Source organism: Miniopterus schreibersii, assembly GCF_964146895.1.
Source record: "Miniopterus schreibersii genome assembly, chromosome: 4".
Classification (NCBI taxonomy): Eukaryota; Metazoa; Chordata; class Mammalia; order Chiroptera; family Miniopteridae; genus Miniopterus; species Miniopterus schreibersii.
In genome coordinates this window covers 82,816,297-82,841,028 of record NC_138105.1, presented here as the reverse complement: position 1 = coordinate 82,841,028, position 24,732 = coordinate 82,816,297, and the positions used below count along the sequence as shown (strand labels likewise).

Here is a 24,732-nt window from a genome sequence, read left to right as displayed (position 1 = left end):
TTATATCCTCCCATCCAATTCAGAGCTCCCTAGAATCAAATGGTGACCATGCAGGACCAAGAGGTAGGAGCAGAATCCATCTTTCCACCTGACCACAGCAGTCTTCCTACCACTGCTTCATGTGTAGCTTCTCAAGAAGACCATTAACTCACCATGAGATACCTCTATCTATCCCATGCCTAGGACTATGCAGAGTAGAAAAAGTCTTTAAGTACTTGTGGATCTCACAGGATCATTAAAGGGAAGACCACCCGGCCCCTAAGCAAAATTCCACATCAAACAAGACCCTGATGCAGTAAGCACAGAGAAACACTGACCTCCCTCCCTTGCTGGAAACCTATTTAAAAGTGGTGATTATATTGTGTATAATGTGCAATGAATTTCTTGGTGGTTGAACTTAATACCTAGAAGATGTTCTTATGCTAGAAGCAGGAAAACACTCCGAGAGAGAATGAGTTTGACTAAAGGTCTTACTTGCTCCAAGAATAGATCATAAAAACTCTTTGGAAAAATCAGCTGGTGGCTCTATAATTAAGCTCAGCGCAGCACCAAAGCCTGCTGGAATACAAGGGAAGTCTGTAATCAAGATAGTCACCTGCAGGGATGGCCAAATAAATTGCACCTGAATGGAGGCAGAAAGATCAGAATAGCTGGGTTTGAAATATCAGAAGACAGATGCTCATCTATGGCTTTAGATTATGTGAGCTGAGTCTGCTGCTCCTGATCCATTTATCTTGTTATGCCAAGCTACCATCTGATTCTTGATAGGGCAAGAACATTTGGAAATTTAAAAGCAGGCATCACAGGGCTAGAGAAGGAAAGAGTTTCTAAAAACAGTGACCCATTTCAGGGCTATCACTTGGCTGGACACACAACAAACTTAGCCTCCAGACTGCTGCTGGCTAGGGTGTCCTTTGCTAATCACTGACAACACTACCGAATAAACATTTTCTCAGTTTTCGCAGCTGGTCTTTGCACAATGCCTCACCAATCAGAGATCTAAAAAACACACAGGCAGATCAACCAGCCAGCCCAAAAGGTTATTCTGATCAGAAGCATCTGTGTCTGCTCAGAGCTGCTCTCCACAATGACATTTTAATCTACAAAATAGAATTGTTGCTTAGGACATACCCTGTGACATCTACCTTTTTAGGAAGCATTCAATGTGTTTCAGGGTTTCCCTATAATAAAGCAACCAAGAGTTAAGGAAAATGAGATATAGATGGGCTACCAACAACCCCTGGTCCACAGTGAGAATCCTCCATGTGCATATCAAGTGAGTGACTGCACAAGAGAGGCACAGCAGAGAGTGGGAGCTAAACAGATGTGCCCTCCCTTCCCCTCTATTTGGCATGGTTTAAGGTAAATGAACTAGATACTTGGCCCTTCTAGGCTCAGATTTCCAGGGAGAAATGATATATCAGTCAGCTGATCAACCAATCCATTCAGGATATGCCTCCATTGGAATTACTCATCCAAACAAAGAATAGAGCTCAGGGCAGCATCCTACTTCTCTATCACACTGGTAAACTATTACAAAGCTTTTTCTCACACATATCATTTGATCTTCATGGGAATTCTGGCAGGAAGAAATGACTACTCCTTGTTGCCAAAAAGTGAGAACCGAGGCAAGAAGCTGTGATTTGCCCAAGGCCACAGAGCTAGGACATGGCAGATGACCTCTGTCCTCTATGCCCCAGTTGCTTCCTGATAACATCTCATTTAGAAAATGCCTGTCTCAGCATTTATTCCTCACTTTTATTCAAAAATCATTCACTGGGTGATGATTACACTGGGAGCTAGGATAGAATGGAGAACTGGATGGTCGTTGTCCTCACAGAGCTTACAGTGCAGGGAGATCACAATACAGGTAAACAAACAATTGCAACACAATGGAATGAAAATTAGTATAGGATCCTAATGGGATCCTATGGGAGCAGAGAGAAGGGGCATCTCGCTGAGACTTGAAGTTGTGGCCAGAAAGATATCGGAGAGTTTCTCAAAAAAAAAGACTCCTAGACCAAGTCCTCCTCACTGAGTGGGAATTAGGTGGGAGTGGGACTAGAGCCTAAATGGTCCTGAGGCACATTAAGAGGGCAAAGGGAAGTCTTTAAGGAGTTCTCAACAAGGGAATATATGATTACACTGTTAGGCAGCTCACGCAGGTAACAAGGGGGAGCACATATCTGGAGAAAGATTAAGACTCAGGCAGGGCGATGGGTCAAAAGCCTTGGTGGGCAGCCACAGATGGTTGGTGCTGGACTGGGGGTGGTGGCAGTGGTGGGCTAAAGTGAAGCGAGCTGACTTAAGAGATAAGTAGGAGAAAGAATTGACATTCTAACCTATTACAGTAATTTTAAAAAATATCTAGTACTCCCAGGTTTCAATCCTCCCCCACATACCAGCAGTTGGGCAAGTTGAGGGTGATACTGCCTTGAATATCAGCTCCAAATTGCAGGTACCCCAGACACCCCAGGCTGATGTAGAGGGTAGTAACGATGGCCATTCCCACATACAGAATGACTGAAAATTTCCCGGGATCCTTCATTTTGTTTTCAAGGGGCAGAACCTATGAGAGTAGTGAGAGAGAAGAGAAAGCACAGCGAAGAACAACATTAATGGCCAAGAAAAAAATGTAATACTCTCATAAAAAAGTAATTTCTTTATCCTTAGACTTCCCCAAAGGCACATTCATCCTTTATTAGATAACCAAATAATGCAAGTTGTTTTCTCAGAAGTTCTCCTCGCAGGACTTGAGACCTAGAGCCCACTGTCTCAACCAGGAAGTCCTGAGAGGTTAAGGTGGGAGGACTGGAACCCAGGAGTCCTGGTCCAGGCTAGCACTCTGCCTCCTGCTATGAGATCCCTGTAGGCTGGGAGTTCTCTCTGCCCCTTGAATGCAGCCACCTGGCAACTAGCAGGCCATTTTGCATCATGCACACCTGGAACAGCCAGTGGTGGCACAGGTCAGCTGTACCTCACCTGAGATCAAGCTTTGCTAACCCGTCCAAAGAATGCAGCACATAGGTCAGGGAAAACTGCCACTCTAGTCCACAGAAATGGTTTCCTTAACTCAAAAGGGGTAGGCACCAGCAGTGACAAGTCAAACCTCCAAGTTAGAGAAACTGAGGTCCTGGGAGTGGCATGACTTAATTAATAGAGGATCTTGCATATTCAGGATCTCAAAGATGTATAACAAAACCCAGTTTCCAGACTATTTCAAAAACTGACCCTGGCCATCTCCTCCCTCACAGTTGAGGACATTCTTTAACCTTCACTAAAGCAAAGATTAGGAAAATTGGTTCACTTAGGAACAAGGAAGGCAGCAGGTATGACTGACAATCTTCACAATCTGCCATCAACTGCTTCTGGCATGACTATCAAGGAAAAGCAACTCAGGACAATGACAACAAACTATCTTTGACCTTTTCATTATACTCATTTGCTTCCAGTGCCTGTGGCCATGAGGCAGAGCAGGTCTATGCCAGACACACCCCAGCAGAAACAATAAGCCAAAGCCCGGTGCTCTGAGGGGAACCACAACTCTGCATTTCCAACTGGCCTTCAGCAACCCCCAGGCCACCAGCTCAAGGGTCTCAAGCTACAGTTGATCCACATCCAATAAGAGTCAGTTTCTAAGCCTTCATTCGGTTTCCTCCCATGGAGAATCTAAAGAGATAGGCAGGGAGCCCCTCTCCTCCATGTCCGCCAGGCCTGGGCCAGCGGTGCAAACACAGAGAGAGCACAGTGAACAGAGAGCAGTGGCACTTTACCCAGATATGCTCAACAACCCACAAATCCAAACTAAGAGCATAATAGCAGTGTTCTCTCTATTGTAAAAATAGAAAACAGAAAAATCTTGAATAGAAGATCATAATTACAATATGACCCCGTATTCAAGCCTTAGCTAATGAAAAGAAGCAAAGAATAACTTCTGCACTGTGTTGTTAGGGAAAACTGATAAAGTCAGTACAATGCTCCTTGAGAAGCAGGATCTCCAGGCATCTTTCAACATTTACTCAGCCTCTTCTTTCCAGTCCTGAGTACTTGGGACCTCTTTCTCACTGCTGCAATACGGGTCCATTCAGGCGTCTGCCCCAGCAGCAGAGAAGCCACTGGTGTTTGTGAATCAAGGTGAGACATTCTTCCTGGGTGATGAGAAGCCCCAAGAACACAGGAAAGGTTTAAAACCTCAGGACAACAACCTATACACAATCACTCAAAAAGCCTCCCCCATGATGTAAGAGCCTTCACACAGTCCATCAACACTATGGGGTGGGGACAATTCCTATTTTGACAAAAATCTGTCAGGCTTCTAGGTTTTCTTAAAAGCATATAACATGGTAGGGAAATCAAGTGGGGGCAAAAAAGAAATTCTATAAAAGGAGAAGTGCCTTCTCATTTCCTAAGCCCTTGGCCAGGACAGCTAATAATTTTTTTCAGAGAAGAATTCTGTACCTTTATTATGAAAAATACAAATAAAAATCAAATTAGGTACAAACGAGTGGCAGATTCCTCTCTTTAGGAGAATTTGGTGAAATCATAGCAACGATGAGGAGAAGCTGAGCTAGGTGTGAAAGCTACTCATTCACACAAAGAAAATACGGCACACCAATGATCCAGAGCAGGGAAATTATTCGTATGTTTATTGATTTAATAATAAATTAATAGTATTATTAATAAAAATAAAAATTATTTAATGTTCATATGTCAGGGACTGTGCGAAGCACTTTACACATATCTTATTTAATCCTAACAATTACTAATTATTAAAATCACTTTTCAGAGGCAAACAGTGAAGGCTCAGAGAGGTTAAGTCCTTGTATAAGGTCACACAGCTACTCTTTGGCAGGAAGACTCACCCAAATCAGTCTGACTCCAGAGCCTGGATTCCTAATTATGATGTACTATTGCTTACTGCACATACAGAAGATGGGTATGCAAAAGAGCTGGTTTGAATGTAAGCATTCTCAAATTACATACAATTTATTTTTAAAAGTTGGAGCTGAATCACCAACTGGCCATTAAGTCTCAGAAGATCATTTCCAATAGTGCCTCCTCAGCATTCCTTAAAGCAGACCTCAAGGACACCCATGGCACCAGAGAATCACAGTGCATCTCTTACCATCCCGATACCTTCAAATGCAAAAATGGCCGTGCCAAAGAACAGAGGGAAAGTCTTCCAGGATGCCACCAAGGGGAGGCGGCTGGGGTCTGGGATCCTCTGAAAGAGAGAAAACAAAACAAAGTAAAGACTATACATACAGAGCTTCGAGATTTGAATCCAAACATCAGACAGATCATACTTCTCCTAAATCCTAGATTCTCTGAAGGGAGAAAGTCTGACACCTGACAGATGACTGGGGGACATTTAGCCTGTGCACATTTTTCCCTTCAGGCTGAGAAAACCCACTTGATTCGGGAAGGACTAGCCCAACGTACCATAAGAAACTCAAATGTTGAAGCTTGCATAAAAACAGTCACGTTTTTCCCTAGGTAATCCCATCCCTAGAAATTTAATCCAAGTAGAAAAAACAATCAGAACATTAAAAAATTTGAGCCCTAGCCAGTTTGGCTCAGTGGTTAGAGTGGTGGCCCATGGACTGAAGGGTCCCTGGGTTAGATTCCAGTCAAGGGCGCGTACCCCAGTTGCAGGCTGGATCCCCGGCCCCAGTCAGGGTGCATGCAGGAGGGAGGCAACCAATTGATGTGTCTCTATCACATTGATTTTTTTTTCTCTCTCTCTCCCTTCCACTCTCTCTAAAAAAATCAATGACAAAAATATCCTCGGGTGAGGATTAAAAAAAAACATGTTGAACACTATTTATTAGTAACTAAAAACAATCTAAATATTCTCAAACAAATGAACATTTAGTTTACTTACATCAACTATACCCCAGAATATCATGCACTATTTAAAAAGCAAAAACTAAGATAACTAAAAGTAGCACAGGAAAAACTGCCTATGAAATAACAGTAAAAAAATAAAATTTAAATTTATATATTCACTATCATACAACTACATAAACACTCCACAAAGATAAAGCTGGAAGGGAAGATGGTAAATTTTTAAGGTGCATTTTTTTTCTTTTTTTTTCTACTTTTCTTCGTTTTTAAAAAAATTCTTATGAATAAGTTTGAGTACTTGGAAAATATTGACAGACACATAACAGGAATGTTGAAACATTTGCGGCAGGGGGAAATAGCAAAAAGAGCATTTAAAAAATAGGCAAATAAAAACCAAGGCAATTGTCAACTGCAGGTACAATGTACAATGTAAGGATGTACAAGCAAGGAGGTGTAGACACAGAATCCTACTGGCTCACCACTGGACAGTAGTACCCAGTAATAGCACCAAAGGAGCAGGATGCAGAGTGGGGCAAAAGCTGCCATCCTTTTAGAATTTGGCTTTTTAAATCATGTGTGTACATTGCTTAGATTAAAATAAGAATTGACTTTACAACTGCCTTTTACAATGTTTTAAAAATGATTTAATTATATAGGCACTTAGATAAATATGGGGCATGTTCTAACAGTGTAACAGAATAATATTAATCTCTGTAATAGGTTTCTCTTTGAAAGCTTTCAAAGGAAGTATCCTATGGTCTTCCTAAAACATAAAGAATTTTTAAAACTTTTTTTTTTGAGCCACTGCTAAGAAATCAGATGTCTTCACAGGAAGCATTTCAGTAACTAGAATGAATACAAGCAATAAATCTTTTTGCTCTTCAATGAGACAAGAGAATGAGAGTGCCCTGTAATTATTCCTGAGTGACAGTGTAACTTAAGTTCCTGGAAACAGGAGCGATCTGTCTGTTAGGGGATGACTACTGCTCAGGTTCATACATCAGATCAGGTTGTATCTGACAGGGAATTTCAGAATTCATGTCTGGGGATACTGGTATGAATGAGACCAGCAAAAGGAATTAAAAATTCTACATACTTAATCATTGCTACTGACTTATAACCCAACCATCTAAATGAAAAAAGTTTAATATGCAAAGAAACATACAAATTAAAATCAGCTCACTATCAACATATTATCTCCTCAATTCTACACTACTATCAATTATAATAACAGTTTTTTGAGAAAGTGCTGTTAAATGTATGTAAGGATTGCAAGATGTACTCCAATTTTGGAAACATTATAAGCGTGAAAAAAATGCACCTCAGAATTAAGGATATGCAATGATAAAATATTTATTGGGAGTCTCATCTGGGCAAGGCATTGTGCTCAGAACCGTGCTGCCATCCATTTGTTCCAGAAAAACCTGCCCAGGTGGAAGACCTCGGTCAGCTTCCTATGATGACATGTGCATGAGGGCAAGAGCACCAGTCACATACATGCTCAGGATTAGGTAAAAATTCAAAACATCAAACAGCAGGGGAATCCTATGGTAAACAGAGCAAAATGCCAAGACAGCAGCAAAAGCAACAAAAACCCAGAGGGAACATCTTTAGCAATGTGCCACATCAAAATGAAGTTGCTCAGCACAGCCGAACCAGCATTCTCCCAGCTGCACCCAGGGCAGATAGCACTACTTGACCACAACACACCTCCTGGCTGAGCCCAGAGGCAGGCTCAGAATTGCTCTCAAGAAATCAGTAGGACTGCCTCACCCAAAAGTGCAGGTTGTACTATGCACAGACTATGCTCTACAGCTAGAAAGACACTTCCTGCAGCTGGGACTGAGATGCTATCACAACTCATATTCCCATCCCAGCCCTCTGATCATGGCAACAACCACAGTCCAACTAACTACCTGCACTGGTTTATAATTAAACGCGGTATGTGTATCACTCGCCTCATCTTTCATGTCCACTACAGTGTTTCCTAGGCACTGATTGAGATCTCTAACTACAAAGTTAAATCAAGAATTTATTTACCCTTCTCTGTTTTAACTTAATTTGCCGGGGGGGGGGACGGGGGGGGGACGGACGGACTCTCTGGAAATGATCCATCCTGCATTCATAGGCCCTCCTTCCAGTTTCATAATAAAATGGGACATAGACAGCTGTTTATGTTTTAAACAATAATTCTGCAGAAGAGCCAGTATCTGCCATCCATCTGACTTACTAGGACAATAAAAAAACAGTAAATGCTCACTAAATACAATCTAAATTCATTGTCATTTCTTCCATACAGGAAGTCCCTACTTTTTATGACGCACTGTTTTCCTAGAAACCACACCAGTAGATAACTGTGTGAAAATGAGGTAAAGTTCACCTGTCAGATTGACCATAATTAAGAAAATATCAGTGTTGGCTAGGATGGGAAACTTATGTACTCCCTTAGAAGAAAGTCTATATGAAATCGGTAAATCATTTTTAGAAAAAGCAACTTGGCAATATAAAAATTTCAAAAGTGCAAGCTCTTCAGCAATTGCACTCCTAGATAAATATCTTGGAAAAGTATATACATGTCCACAAAAAGGAAGGCACAAGAAAATGCATTGTCATACTGAAATAATACTAAAGATTATAAATGACCTGATAGTCCACTAACTGGGGACTGGTTAAATAAATTAAGGCACATTTATTCTCTGAAATACTATGTAGAAATTTAAAAGAATGAGGTAAAACCAGGGGTATCAATTTGGAAAGCTCTATGAGGCACCATGGAGGGAAAAAACCCAAAGCAGACAAAAACTACATATAATGATCTTTTTAATTATGTTAAAAATATACATGTATTTTTTTGTTTTATATATTTCTGTACATACTTATGTAGTGTGTAATGCACTCATAGGACCTATAAGGAGACAGTTAATCACACCCAGGGTACCTGAGTGGAGGAGACTCAGGGTGGGTATGTAATGTTCAACAGGCATTTGTGTTGTCTGCACTTTAATGAGTATGTATTGATGAGTTATTGGGGAAATTAATTTTTTTTAAAAGAATAGTTTATTGTTTTAGAGAGAGAGGAAGGGAGAAGAGAGAAACATCCATGTAAGAGGGTAGCATCGATTAGCTGCCTCCTGCACACCCCCTACTTGGGATTGAGCCCACAACACAGGCATATGCCCTAACCGGGAAGGGAACCTATAACCTCTCAGTGCACAGGACAATGCCCAACCAACTCAGCCACGCCAGCCAGGGGGGGCGGAAATAAAATTTAAATGCTTTTTTTTTAAGTTATGCTTTTATTCCCCTGCTGTCACTCTTTCCCTTTTCGCAAGTTTTGGCAAAATGCAATGTATTGCCCACAAATAGCCAGTGTTTAAGGGCACATTTTTCTCAGCCTGATCTTCTACCCATCTATATACAAATGTCCTCTTGTGTACTACCCCACATGTGGGAGGGGGAACAATAACTGGATTTATAATTTGGACAAATAAATATAAAACTGGAGTGGTAAGGAATTATTTTATCTAAATATAGGTTAGAAGAATTGGTTTTTATTTTTATCTTAATATTTTTCTCTATTTCCCAATCTTAGAAAATGATCCATGTATTAACTGTCTAATTGGGGAAAAGTTTAAATCAGTGATCTCAAGGGGAGCGACTTTGCCCCCCACCCCAAGACGTTTGGCAATATCTGGAGACATTTTTATTGTCACAAATGGGTAGGAGGGGTTGCTACTAGCACGTAGCAGGTAGACACCAGGGAGGCTGCTAAATATCCCTTGAGGCACCGGATAGCCCCCCATGACAACAAGTTATCTGGCCCAAAATGTCAATAGTGCTAAAGTTGAGAAGCCCTAATGTAAATATACCATGCAAAGTAACATATCCCTGTTTACGTTTCACTTTACTTATTTGTTTCTTCGATTAGTTAATAGGTGGGAGGAGAGATCCTGGACTCGTACCTGAACAATGAACTGGTAGATCATGACCAGGCTGACCAGCATGGTGATGTTGGCCAATAAGGAGAAGACGGACAGGACTCGAAGGTTCCTGATGAAAACCAGCAGCACCAGGAATGGCAGGAAGGTGAGCATGTAGAGTCTCGAGTCCATGGTGGGTATCAGAATCACTGTCTCATTGTTGAAGCAGTTGGAGGTGGTTGCATTGGCTGCTTCTATCACCTAGAATGAGGGAAAGACAAGAAACAGAAAAAGCTTCTCAAATGACAAAGGCCAGTTGACCTCCCACCAAAAGGGGTTCCTGATTAACAGTTCAATGTGTGAAAAAGGCTGTACAGAAGTCGTGGTTGATGAACTGTCTTTGGAGATCTTCATAACTATCATAGCAAACCAATTATTTGAGCTGGGTTTGATCATATTTTACCTAAAGACAGGAAAATGAATAAGACATTTTCAGCTTCTCAATGCCCTAAGTCTTTAGATGAAATCAAACAAAAGACACTGTTCTGTGTAAAGAATCTTAATTCTTTTGTCAATCAAAACTGGTTTTAAGCCTGGCCGGGCATGGCTCAGCAGTTGAACATCGGCTTATGATCCAGGAGATCGTGGTTCAGTTCCTGGTCAGGGCACATGTCTGAGCTGCAGGCTCAATTCCCAGTGGGGCATGTGAAGGAGGCAGCCATCAAGACTCTCTCATCATTGATGTTACTATCTCTCTCTTTCCCTCTCCCTTCCTCTCCCTGAAATTACAATAAAGATATATTTTAAAAAAACAAACCAAAAAACCTGGTTTTAATAATAATAATTTTAAAAACTGGTTTGGAAAAAATCCTACACAGAAAAGTCCACTCATCTCTTGCCAGTCTCTCTCTCTCTCTCTCTCTCTCAACCAGGGTCCTACCTGTTTAAAGTTGTCAGCCAGGAAAACAAAATAGACACAGCAGAATCCCAGCTGTGTGACAATCAGGAAGAAGTCCACAGTGTGCCTGAAGGTGGAGAAGGAAGGAATACAGAGATCATGATGATAAAAAGCAACACTCCCAGGGAGATGGTGTTTGAACAGTGCTTTTGCCCCAGTCATCACAGACCCTTCCCATCAGGTGACAAGGAGAAGTGTGCCCTGGTGAGAGGAGAAACTGTGCTAAGTGCAACCAGTCTGGAGCTTTGAAGAAAGGTGAAGGAGGTGGTACCTGTGTGCTTTTCAAGATTCCCTTCCTGACTTCTTATCTGGAATGCTGCACAAGGTCAGGCAATCCCAAGACAGAAATGGCTGGAGAAGAGCACACACACCAGGACCGCTGCCCAGCACCTTGGTTTCCCCCTCCCCATGGCCCACCTCTCCCATCTCACACCGTTTGTTCTAAAGCTACAGGGAACCCTCCATATAACAGCCCAGGAAGTGTGGACCCCTTCACAGTCTCTTTCTATAACTTAAATCCAAGAAACAATCTACTCTCACATAAGTACACAGAAATAGATGTACCCAAACAGACTGCTGGTTGAAACCTGTTACAACAACAGCTGGCAATAACCTAAAGGGTCGTCAAAAGAAAAATGATTAAATTATAGACCATTCTTAAATGGAACAGTATAAAGCAGGTAAAAAGCATATGTTAAATCTATACAGGCTGATAGAGAAATGACTAAGACCTCTAAGAGGAAAAATAAGTTTCCAAACAGTTTGCATAGTATTGTCAATTTATATTTTAAAAAATTTAAGAAGATGTACATTTGTATATATACCGATATTCCAAAAGGATATCCACGCAACTGTGACCAGTATACATACTTTTACTTTTCACTTTATATCCTTCTATCTTGTGCAAAAAAAAATTTTTTACCTCAAGTACACATTAATTTTATTAAAGCAAGGAAGAAAGAGAGTGAGAGGGTAAGAAAGGGGGCAGGAGGAGCCATAGGGAGAAAAGGAAAGAGGGAGAGAGAGAGAAAGAAAGAGAGAAGAGGGTGAGGGGGGAGAGGAAAAAGGGAGAGGGAAGGAAGGAGGGAAGACTCATTCAACAACTAACCAACCAACCAACAGTGGTCTCGCAATCACAGAAAATGATTTTGCTAAAAGAATTACATAAACCTGTATCACAGGAGGAAGCTGACAATGAGTGAAGGTAAAAGTCCCCCTTTAACCCACAAAAAGGAGTTTTTCTGAAGAATATAGTTTTAATGTGGTTCAAAAAAGTATTTTAAAAAAGGACTCAGCCCTTGATGGTATAAATCCCCCACATCTAAATGTACTGTTTCCTCAAATAGAAAACAAAAAGTAGGATATTTCCCTTCAGGCATCTGACAAGTTACCATAAGGAGAAATTTCCAAAATACTCCCCACCTCCTGAAATGTCCCTTTCCTTAATAAACCCATTTGTTTTGGCTCGCCTCACCAGCTCACCTCGCCTCCTCCTTGAAGCCTTCCTTCTCCTGCCCAGTACCATGCTCATAAAGTACCTATCATGTGCACTTCTCATCTGGCACAGCGGGCAAGAGAATCTGGAAGCTTCTCTGAGTGTCTAGGATGTATTTATAGCTCAGGACACTCTTTCTATTAATTTATACTATTCCTGATCTCTTGTTCACAAGCTTCTCACACACCTCTCTCCTCAGAAAAACAAGCCCCCGCAGTGCCGGGACCACATAGTTTACCTCAGAGAATCCCCCCTCCCTATATCTAGAATTGTTTTGTACACTTATGAGAGAGTGCTTATACATATTTGTTGAACAATGAGGGAATTAAATGTAATCCCTGTTCACAGACTGTCAAAACTGGAACAACACCTATAGAGATCTTTCAGGCCAGGCCCCTTGTTTTACCAATGAGGAAACTGAGGCCCAGAGAAGGGAGGGGTCACATAGCCTAAGGTCACAGAGATTACCACTAAAAGGCTGAACTGGAACTCAAGTTCACTGACCCAAACAATGGTCTTTTCACTATGTACACTGTCTCCCACATCTCACCCCCCATCTGAAGGCCTTACCACTGGGCAGCCACAGCTGCAATGAGAAAGGAAACCAGTTACCTTCCCCAGTGTGCGTGGTTCCGGAGCCAGGAGATAGGGCTGGATTCCAGTCCGTACATCACTGTCTCCCCATAGTCCACAAAGGGCTTGTTCAGTCTGGAAGGAGGGGAGGGAAAGAGGAAGGGCAGAGTGTGTGGGTTAGACAATGACAGAAAGAATGTAGCTCCCTGAGACCTGGGCAAGTTCCCCAACTGTCACCCTGGAGATATCACTGAGTCCTGGGTCAAATGCTTTCAAGGATCAAAAGCAGCAAATCAATAGGATTGTTACTTTCACTATAATTAACAACCATCTGGTACAGTAATTTCAATGGGTAAATATTACAAAGCATATAAAATTGACATATGACACATGATGAAAAAGGACACAAAAATAACAGGGCAATGTTACCAGCAGCCACTTTCAGCTAGCATAAAAAATTTAGAGTGATCTGTGTAAGTGCTCACTTTCAGGTAATGAGACCTAAAAGGACAATCTGTCACTCAAGAGGCGGCTCAGAGGGTTCTCACCTGCGGCAGAAGTGGTGAGCGCATTTCACCAGGATGCTCATGCAGTGCACGGCCACGATGCCTATCACCAGCAGGCTGAGGGGACCCATCTGGGGACAGGTGTTGCAGGCAAGAGAGGGAGAGACAAGCAGGGAGAATTAGGAGTGAGCCAACAGAGACTAGATTTGCAAGTGATCACAACGCTATGCTACTAAGGCACTTTCCAATGACAAAAGTTCTGGCACAGCATTAGAAACAGAAATGTGAGCATGGAGATTAGCTCGGTGAGACAAGCATCATCTGAACCTTAGCATGTCTCCGAGAGAATTAATCTCGTGGAGAATGACACAAGATAAGGCTGTTCCAAGACTGTGGCCAATCAGTAGAACAGGAGGCTATTGTGACCGTTTGGGAAGAGATGGGTTAAGGGGTGTGGGGGGAGGGCAAAAGTTCTTTTAAGAGCAATATCAGCCTGGTTGGGCGTGGCTCAGCGGTTAAGCGTCCACCTAGGATCCAGGTGATCAGGGTTCGATTCCCGGTCAGGGCACATGCCCAGGTTGTGGGCTGCAGCCGATCAATGACTCTCTCTCATGATGTTTCTATCTCTCTCTCTCCCTCTCCTTTCCTCTCTCTGAAATCAATAAAGATATATTTAAAAGAAAAAAGAAAAAAGAGCAATATCAGATCAAGAAAGAGAGCCCTTAGCTAAGGATAACCCACATCTCTGAGCTATCTCCAACTCTAACAAAAAACCGAATGGCTTTGGACAGGTAGTCTATGGGGGGTAAATCATAAAAGAAAAATATTCTCAGAGTTGGCCATCTAGAGATGGGGTGTGGAAGCATGAGTAGAAAATGGACAGACTTCTGCTACTAATTCATTAGTTAACATTATTGATAGAAACTGCCTGAGACATTCTAAGTACATTATTCCCACCAGAAAGTAAGCTCCCTGAGGGCAGGAATCTTTTTTTTAGTCACTGGGAGTATCCTAAGAGCCTAGAATAGTGCCTGACACACAAAAGGCCCTCAATAGATATCTTTAGATAAATGGACATCTGAATTTTGCTTTCTCTCAGCTGAATTTTTTTAAAGCTTCCCATTACAATGTTTTAAATAAAGTAAAAAACTTTTGCCTAGCCGGGTGTGGCTTAGCAGTTGAGAACTGACCTAGGATCCAGGAGATAGCGGTTCGATTCCCAGTCAGGGCACATGCCCAGGTTGTGGGCTCGAGCCCCAGTCGGGGCATGCAGGAGGCAGCCGATCAATGACTCTCTCATCATTGATGTTTCTATATCTCTCTCTCCCTCTCCCTTCCTCTCTCTGAAATCAATAAAGATATAGTAAAAAATAAAAATTAAAAAATAAAGTAAAAAAACCTACTATCTTCTAAAATTGTCATGAAACTTCCTTCTACCAATGCAGACCCTTACCAAGATGCCTGCATTTTTCACAGCCAGGGGCAGCCCTAGGAGTCCTGTGCCAATGTTGCCTTTTAACAGGTGGATCAAGGTCTGGAACCATCTGAAGTGGGAAGAAGTAGACAAGGGCATGTTAACAGCAAGAGCTAACATTTATTATACACTTAGCACTGTGCTAAGTGCCTTCAAGTTTTACTTCATTCAATTTCCCCAACAACCCTATGGGATATGTATTAACTTCATTTTATGGATGAGGAAACAAGTTGCCCAACATCACACAGCTAGTAAAGAGTTTAACCAGGATTCAAACTCCAGTGGTCTGATCACCAAGTTCACTCTCCTAGCCATTGGGCTACAAGCTCTGCTCCCTGTGGCATCTCCGAGAGCTCCCTCTTTCTTAGAGATGAGACCAGAGGGATGGTAGGGTTCTCTCAAGGCACTCTGTCCTTTCCTAGTGTTTCTGGGCCTGGTTTTCACCACAGACCTGTCTACTGTAAAGAATCAGGTCCTATACTGTAACAGAGGATGACAAGCTTAACTGTGAAGAACAGACTCTATTATCAGAGAACAGAGGAAATAAAAAAGAGAAACCCAAAACCCTTAACAGAAAGTTTTATGGAGGAAATTTTCATGCTTATGTGAATTCTCCTTGTGAACATATTCAAGTTTTTCTCCTATTAAAAAAAAAAGTTTTATGGAAAGTGAACAGAGTGTAAGTCATACAGTACCTCAACAAGCCACAGAGTCCTAGGATTGGAGAAGTCCTCTTCAGTCACCTAGTTTATCCTTCTGCCTTGAGGGCAGATTTTTCCCTCACCTACTATACAGACTGTCCCCCTCAGGGTACAACTGTAAGGCCTCTCGCACTTCCTCATTTATTTTTTCACTCAGTAAATTACTATCATGTGTAAAACATTGTGTTAATGTAGTGGCGGAAATAAGTAAGAATCAGATATGGACCTCAGTCTCTAGAAACTAATAATGTCTCAAGATAGAAAGATTCCAATCTGAAGAGGAGCCAGGAAAAATGCCCATGGAGAGGAGGCAAGTGAGGGCTCAGAAGAGAGAGATCTGAGCAGAGCCCAGCAAGACAGGAAGCATTTGTAAGTGCTGGTGAGGAAGGCAGGCCTGGGAACACTAGCCTAGAGAGAAACATGGGGCACCAACATGAAAGAGTGCATCAGTTTCGTGGTCACTCAGGTGGGGGTGAGGATGGGTAAGGAACTTCTACTTTTTCCCTAGGGAATGGGAACTCATCAAAGGCCTGATAGCAGAGGAGTGGCCTCATCTTCAGTATTTTTTAATTTTCGTTACTTCCAGAAGGTCATATACAGTATGGCTTTCACCCAAATCACAGACTCACTCAAGATTTGGCCCCTGGCACTGTCTTAAAATTCTTCTGTACAAATAATCTAAATCCCTCCTAAATGATGCTTACACACATTTCTTCAAATCTGCAATTCAGGAGGAACAAAAGGCAAATATCACATATTATTTGACCATATCAGACTCATCTTTACCCTCTGGAAAGGAATTTTACTTTTGGTAACCCTTCTCCTTCTACCTCCAGGAAGAAAACTTCTCCAATTTCTTACTGTCCCCAAGCTTTTCAGGAACAATCAAAGATACTGCTTCAAGTCTAAAAACAAAAGGCTGAGTGCTCTTCAGGATTATTCTGAGGAAACAGCTTAAGGACCAGACGGCAAGGTTCCAGAAGTGACTCCATTATCAGCAGCCAGTGACCAGGAGAGTATGGGCAGGATGATGGGCCAATCAGATTTCTATCTTGGCAAAAGGAAGCACTGTACCAAACCCACTTGCCTCCCAGAGTCCTCCCCTAAATGCCTGAGCCGGGTTTCATGGGAGATTAGGTCTTTCCAGCCCTGGCTCTGCCACTAACTCCATATGATAATTCCCTTCCCTTCTCTGGGCCTGTTGTCTCATCTGTAGAGTGAGGGGATTAGACTAGGACAACATACTGTCCAAGGTCCCTTCAGCTCTGAACCACCAGGATTGTAGGCAACTGACCAAAATTACTCTTTTTACACAATGGTCCCAAACTGGGATTACCCAAAACCATGAGTATCATGAAATCAACTCCAAGGACTGCTAAGTCTTAACTGGGGGTGGGGGGTGGGGGGTGGGGGTGGAGAAGCCAAATAACATCTTAATAAGCCTGGCAAATCTTTGTGGTTCTGTTTATGCTCCAACTCAGTAGTTCTTATACTTTTTGGTCTCAGGATCCCTTAATATGCTTATAAATTACTGAGGATCCCAAATAGCTTTTGCTCATATGGATTATGACTGCTGATATATACTATATTACAAATTCAAACCAAGAAACTGTACAAATATTTATGAATTTAAAATAAAGCCTATTACATGTTATTATAAATAAATAATAGATTTTTAATGAAAAGTAACTCTATTTTCCAGAAAATAAAATGTGAGAAGAATGGCACTATTTTACTTTTTTGCAACTTTCATGTCTTGCTTAATAGAATGCAGCTGGGTTTATCTACTTTTGCATTCACTCTGCTATGATATGTTGTTTTGGTTGAAGTATACAGAAAATCTGCCCTCACGCAGACACGTAGTTGGAAAAGGAAGGAGCATTTTAATAACCTCTTCAGAAAATTGTGGTAACTTTTCTTTGATACTACACCAAAACCCACCATGTGGTCGTTTCTTGGAAGTTAGTTGTAATGTGGAATCTGAACGTTTCATCCTCTATTACATTAAAACCCACTGGGGATTTTGCTCTTTGAATGATCTTTTACCCATGCACAATTTTCTAACATCACACTTTGTTCATTTGGAAGATATTGGTTCTCTGGGTTACACAGGTCTTCCATATGCTGACATATTACTTTATATAATGTAAAAAATAATAATGATAACATGTATTAATATCATCACTGATCTCATCAGAAAATCTTTAAGTAGAGGAAAGCTGTCCAGGTCACAGTGCTGGATACAAGGTTTTTTTCTAATTTTGAAAGCTCAAATTTTATTGTGGGCAACAAATACTATTGACTGTTTTTCTTAAGGTGACAGTCTCCTTATGATGGGACTGTGATACCTGCCATCACTTACAGATGGGCTTTTGGGCCACCTACCTTGTATCACAACATGAGGGCAGGATGCCCCTCAGAATAAAGTATACCTTGGAAAATGTCCCAATAAAAAGCCCAAGGAAGGTACCTTCTGACTTGATCAATTTCCAACAAACAAGAGTAAGTAATGTGGGGTTGACTACTAGTTATAACCCAATGTGGAAAAAAAAAGATACTCAAAATAGCTAACAGGCATGAATTAGCTTCAATACATATAAAACCTATTCTAAAGTTGCTAGCTGGTTGGTACTGAACCACAGAGATGTCCCTTTAAAAATGAAAATCTAGACCATATGGCAAACATTGCATGGACAAGTTAATGCCTGAGAACAAGGAGCAAAAACTGGAAGGGGAACTACAGAGAAAGAAACTTGGAAGAAATATTTCACAATAAGGAGTGTGACTTCTGAAGGGAAGCTATCACATGTCACTGGCTACATAGCTAGCAATGCAAGCAAATGGGGGAATCTATAAAAGCATGTCACACAATAAATACGCTGTAGAGACTGAAGCTTTGTGAACAGAAATCAGCTAGTGGTGGACAAGGGCTAGTAATATGAACAGTCCAGATCCTCTGGCTCTATCCCAGTTCACCAGAGAAAGTGCCCTACACCAGGAGAGACTGCAGCCAGAGGGACCTTCATTAGTAATGACCTCCAAGAGAAGCTTCCATGGTCTCCTTGGGCAGTCACAGGGAACAGCATAAGTCTAGGACACAAAGGATCCCTCAGTAAGTCATACCCAACGCACAAAGGAACACAAAAAGAGTGATAGCTCACCTTGAGGAATAAACAGAAGGACTGCAAAAGATGGGATGCTGGGATCCCAAGAAAATGTCAGGGGTCTGCTGAGATTGCAGATCTAGTCAGAGATTTCGATGGAACAGAAAATCCTTCTCTGAATCTTCTCATTTGAGTGGAGGGCACCAGACAGTAAGCATGGCTTCACAGTGAGGTCCTCAATTTTATCTTACTTTTAGGGAAACTGAGGCCCAAAGAGGGCCAAACTCAGCCCAGATGAGCCTTGGGGTTCAGTTTCCAGGGATGAAATGTAAGCCCTTCTTAGGGAATGCAAAGATGATCTCTTCTCTGTTAACCCCTTGATTTTTTTAAGTGCAGAAGGAGTTATTCCTCCCTCTTCCCACTTTGTCAGTCAAATGAACTGGCTATTTGGTGACAGGGACAGAGGCCTGAGGGAGGCTTTGAAAAGGAGGCTTCCAATTGGGCTCAGAGGTATTTGAGGTTCTAGCATGGATGACCCATGGTTCTAAATCAAGAGAATGTTCTCTCTACAAGTTTTTATGTTCATGCTCTTAGCATGAGTTGGTCCAGCCTTCTAGGACCAACACAGCTGAAATAAACAAAATAAGAAACAGACTATAGAGTGGCAGGCAAGGAGCTCAAATCTCAGTACTGTTAATGTCCCAACTTTTTTATATCTTATTTTCATCTATAAAGTGGGGGAACTGGTAAAATGGGGAGCAAAAATAACTCCAAGGAAGACTAAATTACTAATACAGAACTCAGGAACGGGAATCTCCCCCAGGAGGAGGGAAGAAACAGCTACTTACGTTGTGCTGCTGTTTTCCCCAAATCGCTGGTAGGAGCCTGAGGAAGAGAAGTTGTTCAGACCTTCAGATGGGCTCTCATCCGGGCTCACATCAGTGGAGCTGTAGTCAGGGTAGTCCTCATCCCGAAGTCTCTGTGTGGACATGGTAGCTGTGGGGACAGAGTCAGTGTTAAGACGTCCAGTGGCTGGGGCCTTTAGCTCCAAGCGTGGGGTGGGCTCTGAGGTAGAAGCAGCCATTGTCACAGTAGCTCGGTGACGGCTACACTATGGATTAAGTGCAACGTGAGTGATTTTTCATTTATGAAAATGAAAAAGGTGCAAAGTTCACATGGGCAGGCTGAGCTGACTCAGTTTTTACCTCTCAGCCTTCCCAGCTGGTGCCACACTCACATGTTTCTAAATTTGTCACAGCACACCTGGACAGAGCAGAGGTGAGACATACTTGGGAGGGGGAGGGGCAGATGCAAACAGACAATTCCAGGAAGCCTTCCCTGTTTCTTAGGTCGAGATTAACTATCCAACTATCCCTTCCTTTGAGCTAATTTCTTGGACCTTGAACAACAGTTAAATTGTGTCTATTTCCATCTTCCCCAAGAGCAAGTTCTCAGAGGATGGGAACCTGAATATTCTTAACTGTGTCCTATTTTTCCTCTGCATTCAAGAAACACCCTTCAGATCATCCAGTACTGCTCAAACTCCCCACCAGATCACAGAGCCACAAATTACTTTCTCTTTCTCTCTGCTATGACCTCTGGCCTATCCTATACTCTTTGGAGGTCATTAGTGACTCTCACCCCCCCTACCAAAGGACTCTTTTCTTGCAACCAAGCCTGAATACAGAGAAATGGCAGCTGAAAGCAGCACAAGGAAGACCAGGAGCATGAGAGGCGTTCACCACTGGCCGTTGTCTCAGTAGCTCCCCTCCACAATCCTGCTTCCTTTTTATTTTTACAGATTTGCCAATTTTTTAAAGATGGTGAAAGAAGAAACCCTTCCTGTTGTGTGCTGGGGAAGGATGGTGAGGGTGGTATCCCCTGGGTGGACTTCCTCGGTAATGGTACTACAGAAAAGAGAACAAAGGCTTCTCTAAGTTACATAATAAGGATACACTTTGGGAGTCATACAGGCTCCAGAATCCTAGAGACTGTTGCTAAAACGGCCTTCGGAGGTCACTCCAACTGCTAATTTTACAGGTGAAGAATCAATCCCCCAAAAGATGAAGAGGCCTGCTCTGCTACAGCCAGGTAGCAGCAAAACACTAAATGTATCTCCTGACACCTTGCCTGAATCTGAAAAAGACTCAACTTCCTATCCTCCAAGAATCTGCAACCAAGTGAGAAAAAAAAAGGTACATGAACATTAAAAATCCTTCTGATACTTGGTAGACTAGCACAACTGCCTACTTATAAGGGGCTCTCCCCAGCAAGTGGCTGGATGCCCACACTGAGTCTGATGTGCTATCTCAGAGACCTGGTGAGGAGACAGGACCTCTGAAGGCCATCACAACCCGTCATCCACCCGGCACCCAACAATAGCTGCCATAGGCTAGCTTTGTGCTGAGTGCTCCCACAGGTCCAGTCCCAGGGGACTTCTCAGGACTTGCCCCGACCCTGGCACGTGAGTGATGCAGGGTGACCGTGTTTTCTCCCACCAACTGTAATGGAGATGGGACCCCATGTAATCTCACAAGGAAAGTGCTTGATAGAAAGCCAATAAAGGGCTTGGAAGTCCCTGAGAGGACTCTGCCAAACTTCACACCAGAGCAACTCTGCTAAATATCTAAGAGGGTGTCATTCACTCACATGCTGGAGGAATTCAAGAGAGTCATCTAGCTCTGGGGCAGTTGAGCTCATAAAGGGGCCTGAAAAAAAATTATGAAGTAATTGAAAGCTACTATTCAGGCAAAAGCAAGTAAGCTAGTTCCTATGTAATTTAGAAGACCTGGGTTCTAAGGTTGTCTCTATCACCAGTTTCCTTAGTAACTTGGAATAATTCTCTTTGTATGTTTCCTTTCCAAACCTGCAGAAAGGAAAAGGGGTGAACTAAAATTTCTCTCAGCAACTCTCTAGCTCTAATATTCTGGGGATCAACTAATGTAATTATTTATGCAAACAACAGCTAATTTCTATTCTCTTTCAATATATCAAAAGTGTCTGAAGAACAGGGCCTCCCAAGTGAATTCTACATGTTACTGAGGGAGAAGAGACAGTATACAATCCTTCCCCATCAACCAAGAAACCACTGTGTTGCTTACTTGGTACAGATGCTTAATTCATTTCAAACACTGTAAAAGTGCCTCTTTATATCGTGTATAAAAACTGAAGTTACCCACAGCAGACTGTTGCTAAGAAAACTGCTCAAAAGGAGGCTGACATCTATAGATCTAAAGTCCAAGAAACAACAGCAGGATGTGGCTTAGCAACTATTTGTTTCACTATGTGAATGTTGAAAAGGAAAAAAAATGCTACGTATGGGTTTTAGTTGATAACAGAAGTCAATGATACAATAATAGATACCAAATAAGCCAATGCACCAGGAGAGTGACCCCCAGGTAGACGATATATAACACTGTTCAGTTTTGTCATGTGTGGTATTCTGTTCCAGGTAGCACACTATAAAAGGCAACAATGGCAAACTATGGTACAGCCAGGGGTCAGCAGCAGTTTTAAACTGCTATTAAAAGCTGTCGTGCCTGGCTAGGCATGGCTCAGCAGTTAAGTGTCGACCTAGGATCCAGGTGATCCGGGTTCGATTCCTGGTCGGGGCACATGCCCGGGCTGCGGGCTCAATCAATGACTCTCTCATCATTGATGTTTCTATCTCTCTCCCTCTTCTTTCCTCTCTCTGAAATCAATAAAGATATATTAAAAAATAAATAAATAAATAAAAATTAAAAAAAATAAAAGCTGTCGTATGGATAAGACTTGTTCCATGGGGCTTAAAAAATCAGTCAGAAATAGGATCAGTAGATGGAACATAAAGGGAGGCAGGTCTTTGGCTAGACATAAGGAAGAACCCTCTATTAAAAGGAGTTGTCCAGATGGGATAGTTTGCTCTGGGAAATAGCGTGTTTCCCATACCTGGAAAAGCCCAAGCAGAACCCTTCTCTGAGCTGTTAAGCAGGGAGTTAAGCACCACAGAGGGTGGGTGCTGCCACTCCCTGAAGTTCCTTCTGGCAACTAAGTCCCCCTCCTCTTGCTTTCTAGCTCTCCCCACTGAGTGCTAGCCTCCACCATTCACCGGTCGCTGGGCTCCCTTTGATGAAACCTGGTTTCCAAGTCTACTGCTGCAATTGCCAGTCCCTGCTATGTGAGAGGTTTTAAGAACAGAACCTGTTGACTGTCAAAATGAGGGGTTGTCATATGTGAGAGTTCAAGACAAGCTTGTCCTTCACATTCTTGAGGACAATGAACATTATGTGTGGCCCATTAACACAAAGTAAAAATCTCCATAAGATATTTGGATCCAAAAGAGTGAACTAAATAAGAAAAGGCTGCATGTTTGGTGGCAAATATATGTATGCGTATGTGTGTGTGTATTTCTTCAAGTGTACACATTTAAATATAAACTGTATGTATAACCTTGATAAATTCTTTCTTTTCCTTATATAATTTTTTAGTTATCTATGTTCTCCTTCCTTTAAGTTTTTTCCCCACTTATTTCATGTCTACTCTTCCTTGAATCTACATAGTGCACATAATACTGATGTTTAGTTGTAATACAATGGTCCATCATTACATTAATATAATAATTTGTTTCACTAGCTCCCAATTGTTAGATTTTTTTCAAATAACTAGCTATAGCATAGCTAAAGAGAACTCATATGAATAGTTCTTAATTTACTTTTTTATCCTCACCTGAGGATATTTTTTCCATTGTTTTTCAGAGAGAGTGGAAGAGAGAGAGAAAGAGAGAAACATCGATGTGAGAGAGACACATAGCTGGCTGCCTCCCCCTCACACACCAACCAGGGCCAGGGGTTGAGCCTGCAACTGAGATACATGCGCGTGGCTGAAATTGAACCCAGGACCCTTCAGTCCTCGGGCCAACGCTCTAACCACTGAGCCAAACTGGCTAGGGCTATACTTCTTAACTTTTGAGTCATATCTTTGGTGTAGAACTAGGTGAACAGGCTCATTTTATAGTTCTTACCATACAAATGACTGAACTCACCTACAGTGTCACATGACTATCATCCTGCCAATGTTGGATTTTATCATTTTTATTTTTGTTCTTTTAGATGAATGGGTGGCTCCTTATATTTGTTTCGTTTTCTATTTCTTTAATTTCCAGTGAAGACCACTGATAATAAAAGCTTTAGGAGCATCTTTCCCCCACCTATCAGATTGATACTTTTGAAAATACTAAAACACTCTCAAGATAGCTACTTAAGAATTTACTCATTGGAGTCTATTCCAAATTCAGTACAATAAACAAGGTCAATTCCAACAAGGAGGGAGAATCCATTTATACATGTTTGTAGATCTCTTTTAGGGAACATGGGAAGGTCGGGGAGGAGAAAGAAGAGGAGGGAGGAAGAGGCAGTACTAAAGTGTTAGCTTCAATACCAAAAGCTAAACAATACTTTTAAAGTAGGCCTGTGAACACAGAGGAAATTATCCTCTAAAAACTATCAGAACCATAGCCAGAAAGCAGGCTGACAGCTGTTGGGGGGGCAGGGTGTGGAAGGATTGAGAAAAAACTCATGGACAACAGTGTGGGGACTGTGGGGGGTAGGGGGTGAAGCAGGGTATAGGGGGGATAAATGGTGATGAAAGGAGACTTGACTTGGGGTGGTGAACACACAATACAGTGTACAGATGATGTGTTTTGGAACTGTGTACCTGAAACCTGTATAATTTTGTTAATCAGTGTCACCCCAATTATTCAATAAAAAGAAAAAAACTAGTAAGTTCAGCAAAGTTGCAGATACAAGGTCAATATACAAAAATCAGCTGTATGTCTATTCACTTGCAATGAACGATCTTAAAATGAAATTGAAAAAAGTTCCATTTACTATAGCATCAAAAAAAATGAAATACTTAGGAAGAAATTTAGCCAAGTAGGTATAAGACTTTTGCATGAAAACTACAAAACATTGTTGAAAGAAATTAAAGACCTAAATAAATGAAAAGAAGTCCCAATATTCATAGATTAGAAAATTAATATTAAGATGGCAATACTCCCTAAATTGATCTACAGATTAATGGAATCCCTATCAAAATCCCAGCCGCCTTTTTGCAGAAATTGACAAACTGATTCTAAAATTCATACGTAATTCAAAGGACCAAGATCAATCAAAACAAT

General features: G+C 41.7%; 1 protein-coding gene across 4 annotated transcripts in view; it reads right to left on the bottom strand.

Annotated features, from left to right (window-relative positions):
* Nucleotides 1–24,732, bottom strand: part of SLC36A1 (solute carrier family 36 member 1) — a 47,232-nt gene that overhangs the window by 16,209 nt on the left and 6,291 nt on the right. For 2 of the 4 annotated variants that reach the window (XM_081135119.1, XM_081135120.1), the window contains exons 3-10: nt 19,427–19,574; nt 14,753–14,843; nt 13,342–13,430; nt 12,833–12,928; nt 10,708–10,792; nt 9,810–10,028; nt 5,126–5,224; nt 2,403–2,569 (exon numbers count right to left, since the gene is read on the bottom strand). In XM_081135119.1, coding sequence (XP_080991245.1) covers nt 2,403–2,569; nt 5,126–5,224; nt 9,810–10,028; nt 10,708–10,792; nt 12,833–12,928; nt 13,342–13,430; nt 14,753–14,843; nt 19,427–19,569 — 989 coding nt within the window. In that variant the 5' untranslated portion in view covers nt 19,570–19,574. Of the gene's footprint in view, nt 1–2,402; nt 2,570–4,020; nt 4,149–5,125; nt 5,225–9,809; nt 10,029–10,707; nt 10,793–12,832; nt 12,929–13,341; nt 13,431–14,752; nt 14,844–19,426; nt 19,575–24,732 lie in introns of those variants that run through there. The other 2 variants (XM_081135122.1, XM_081135121.1) reach the window with 2 other exon arrangements.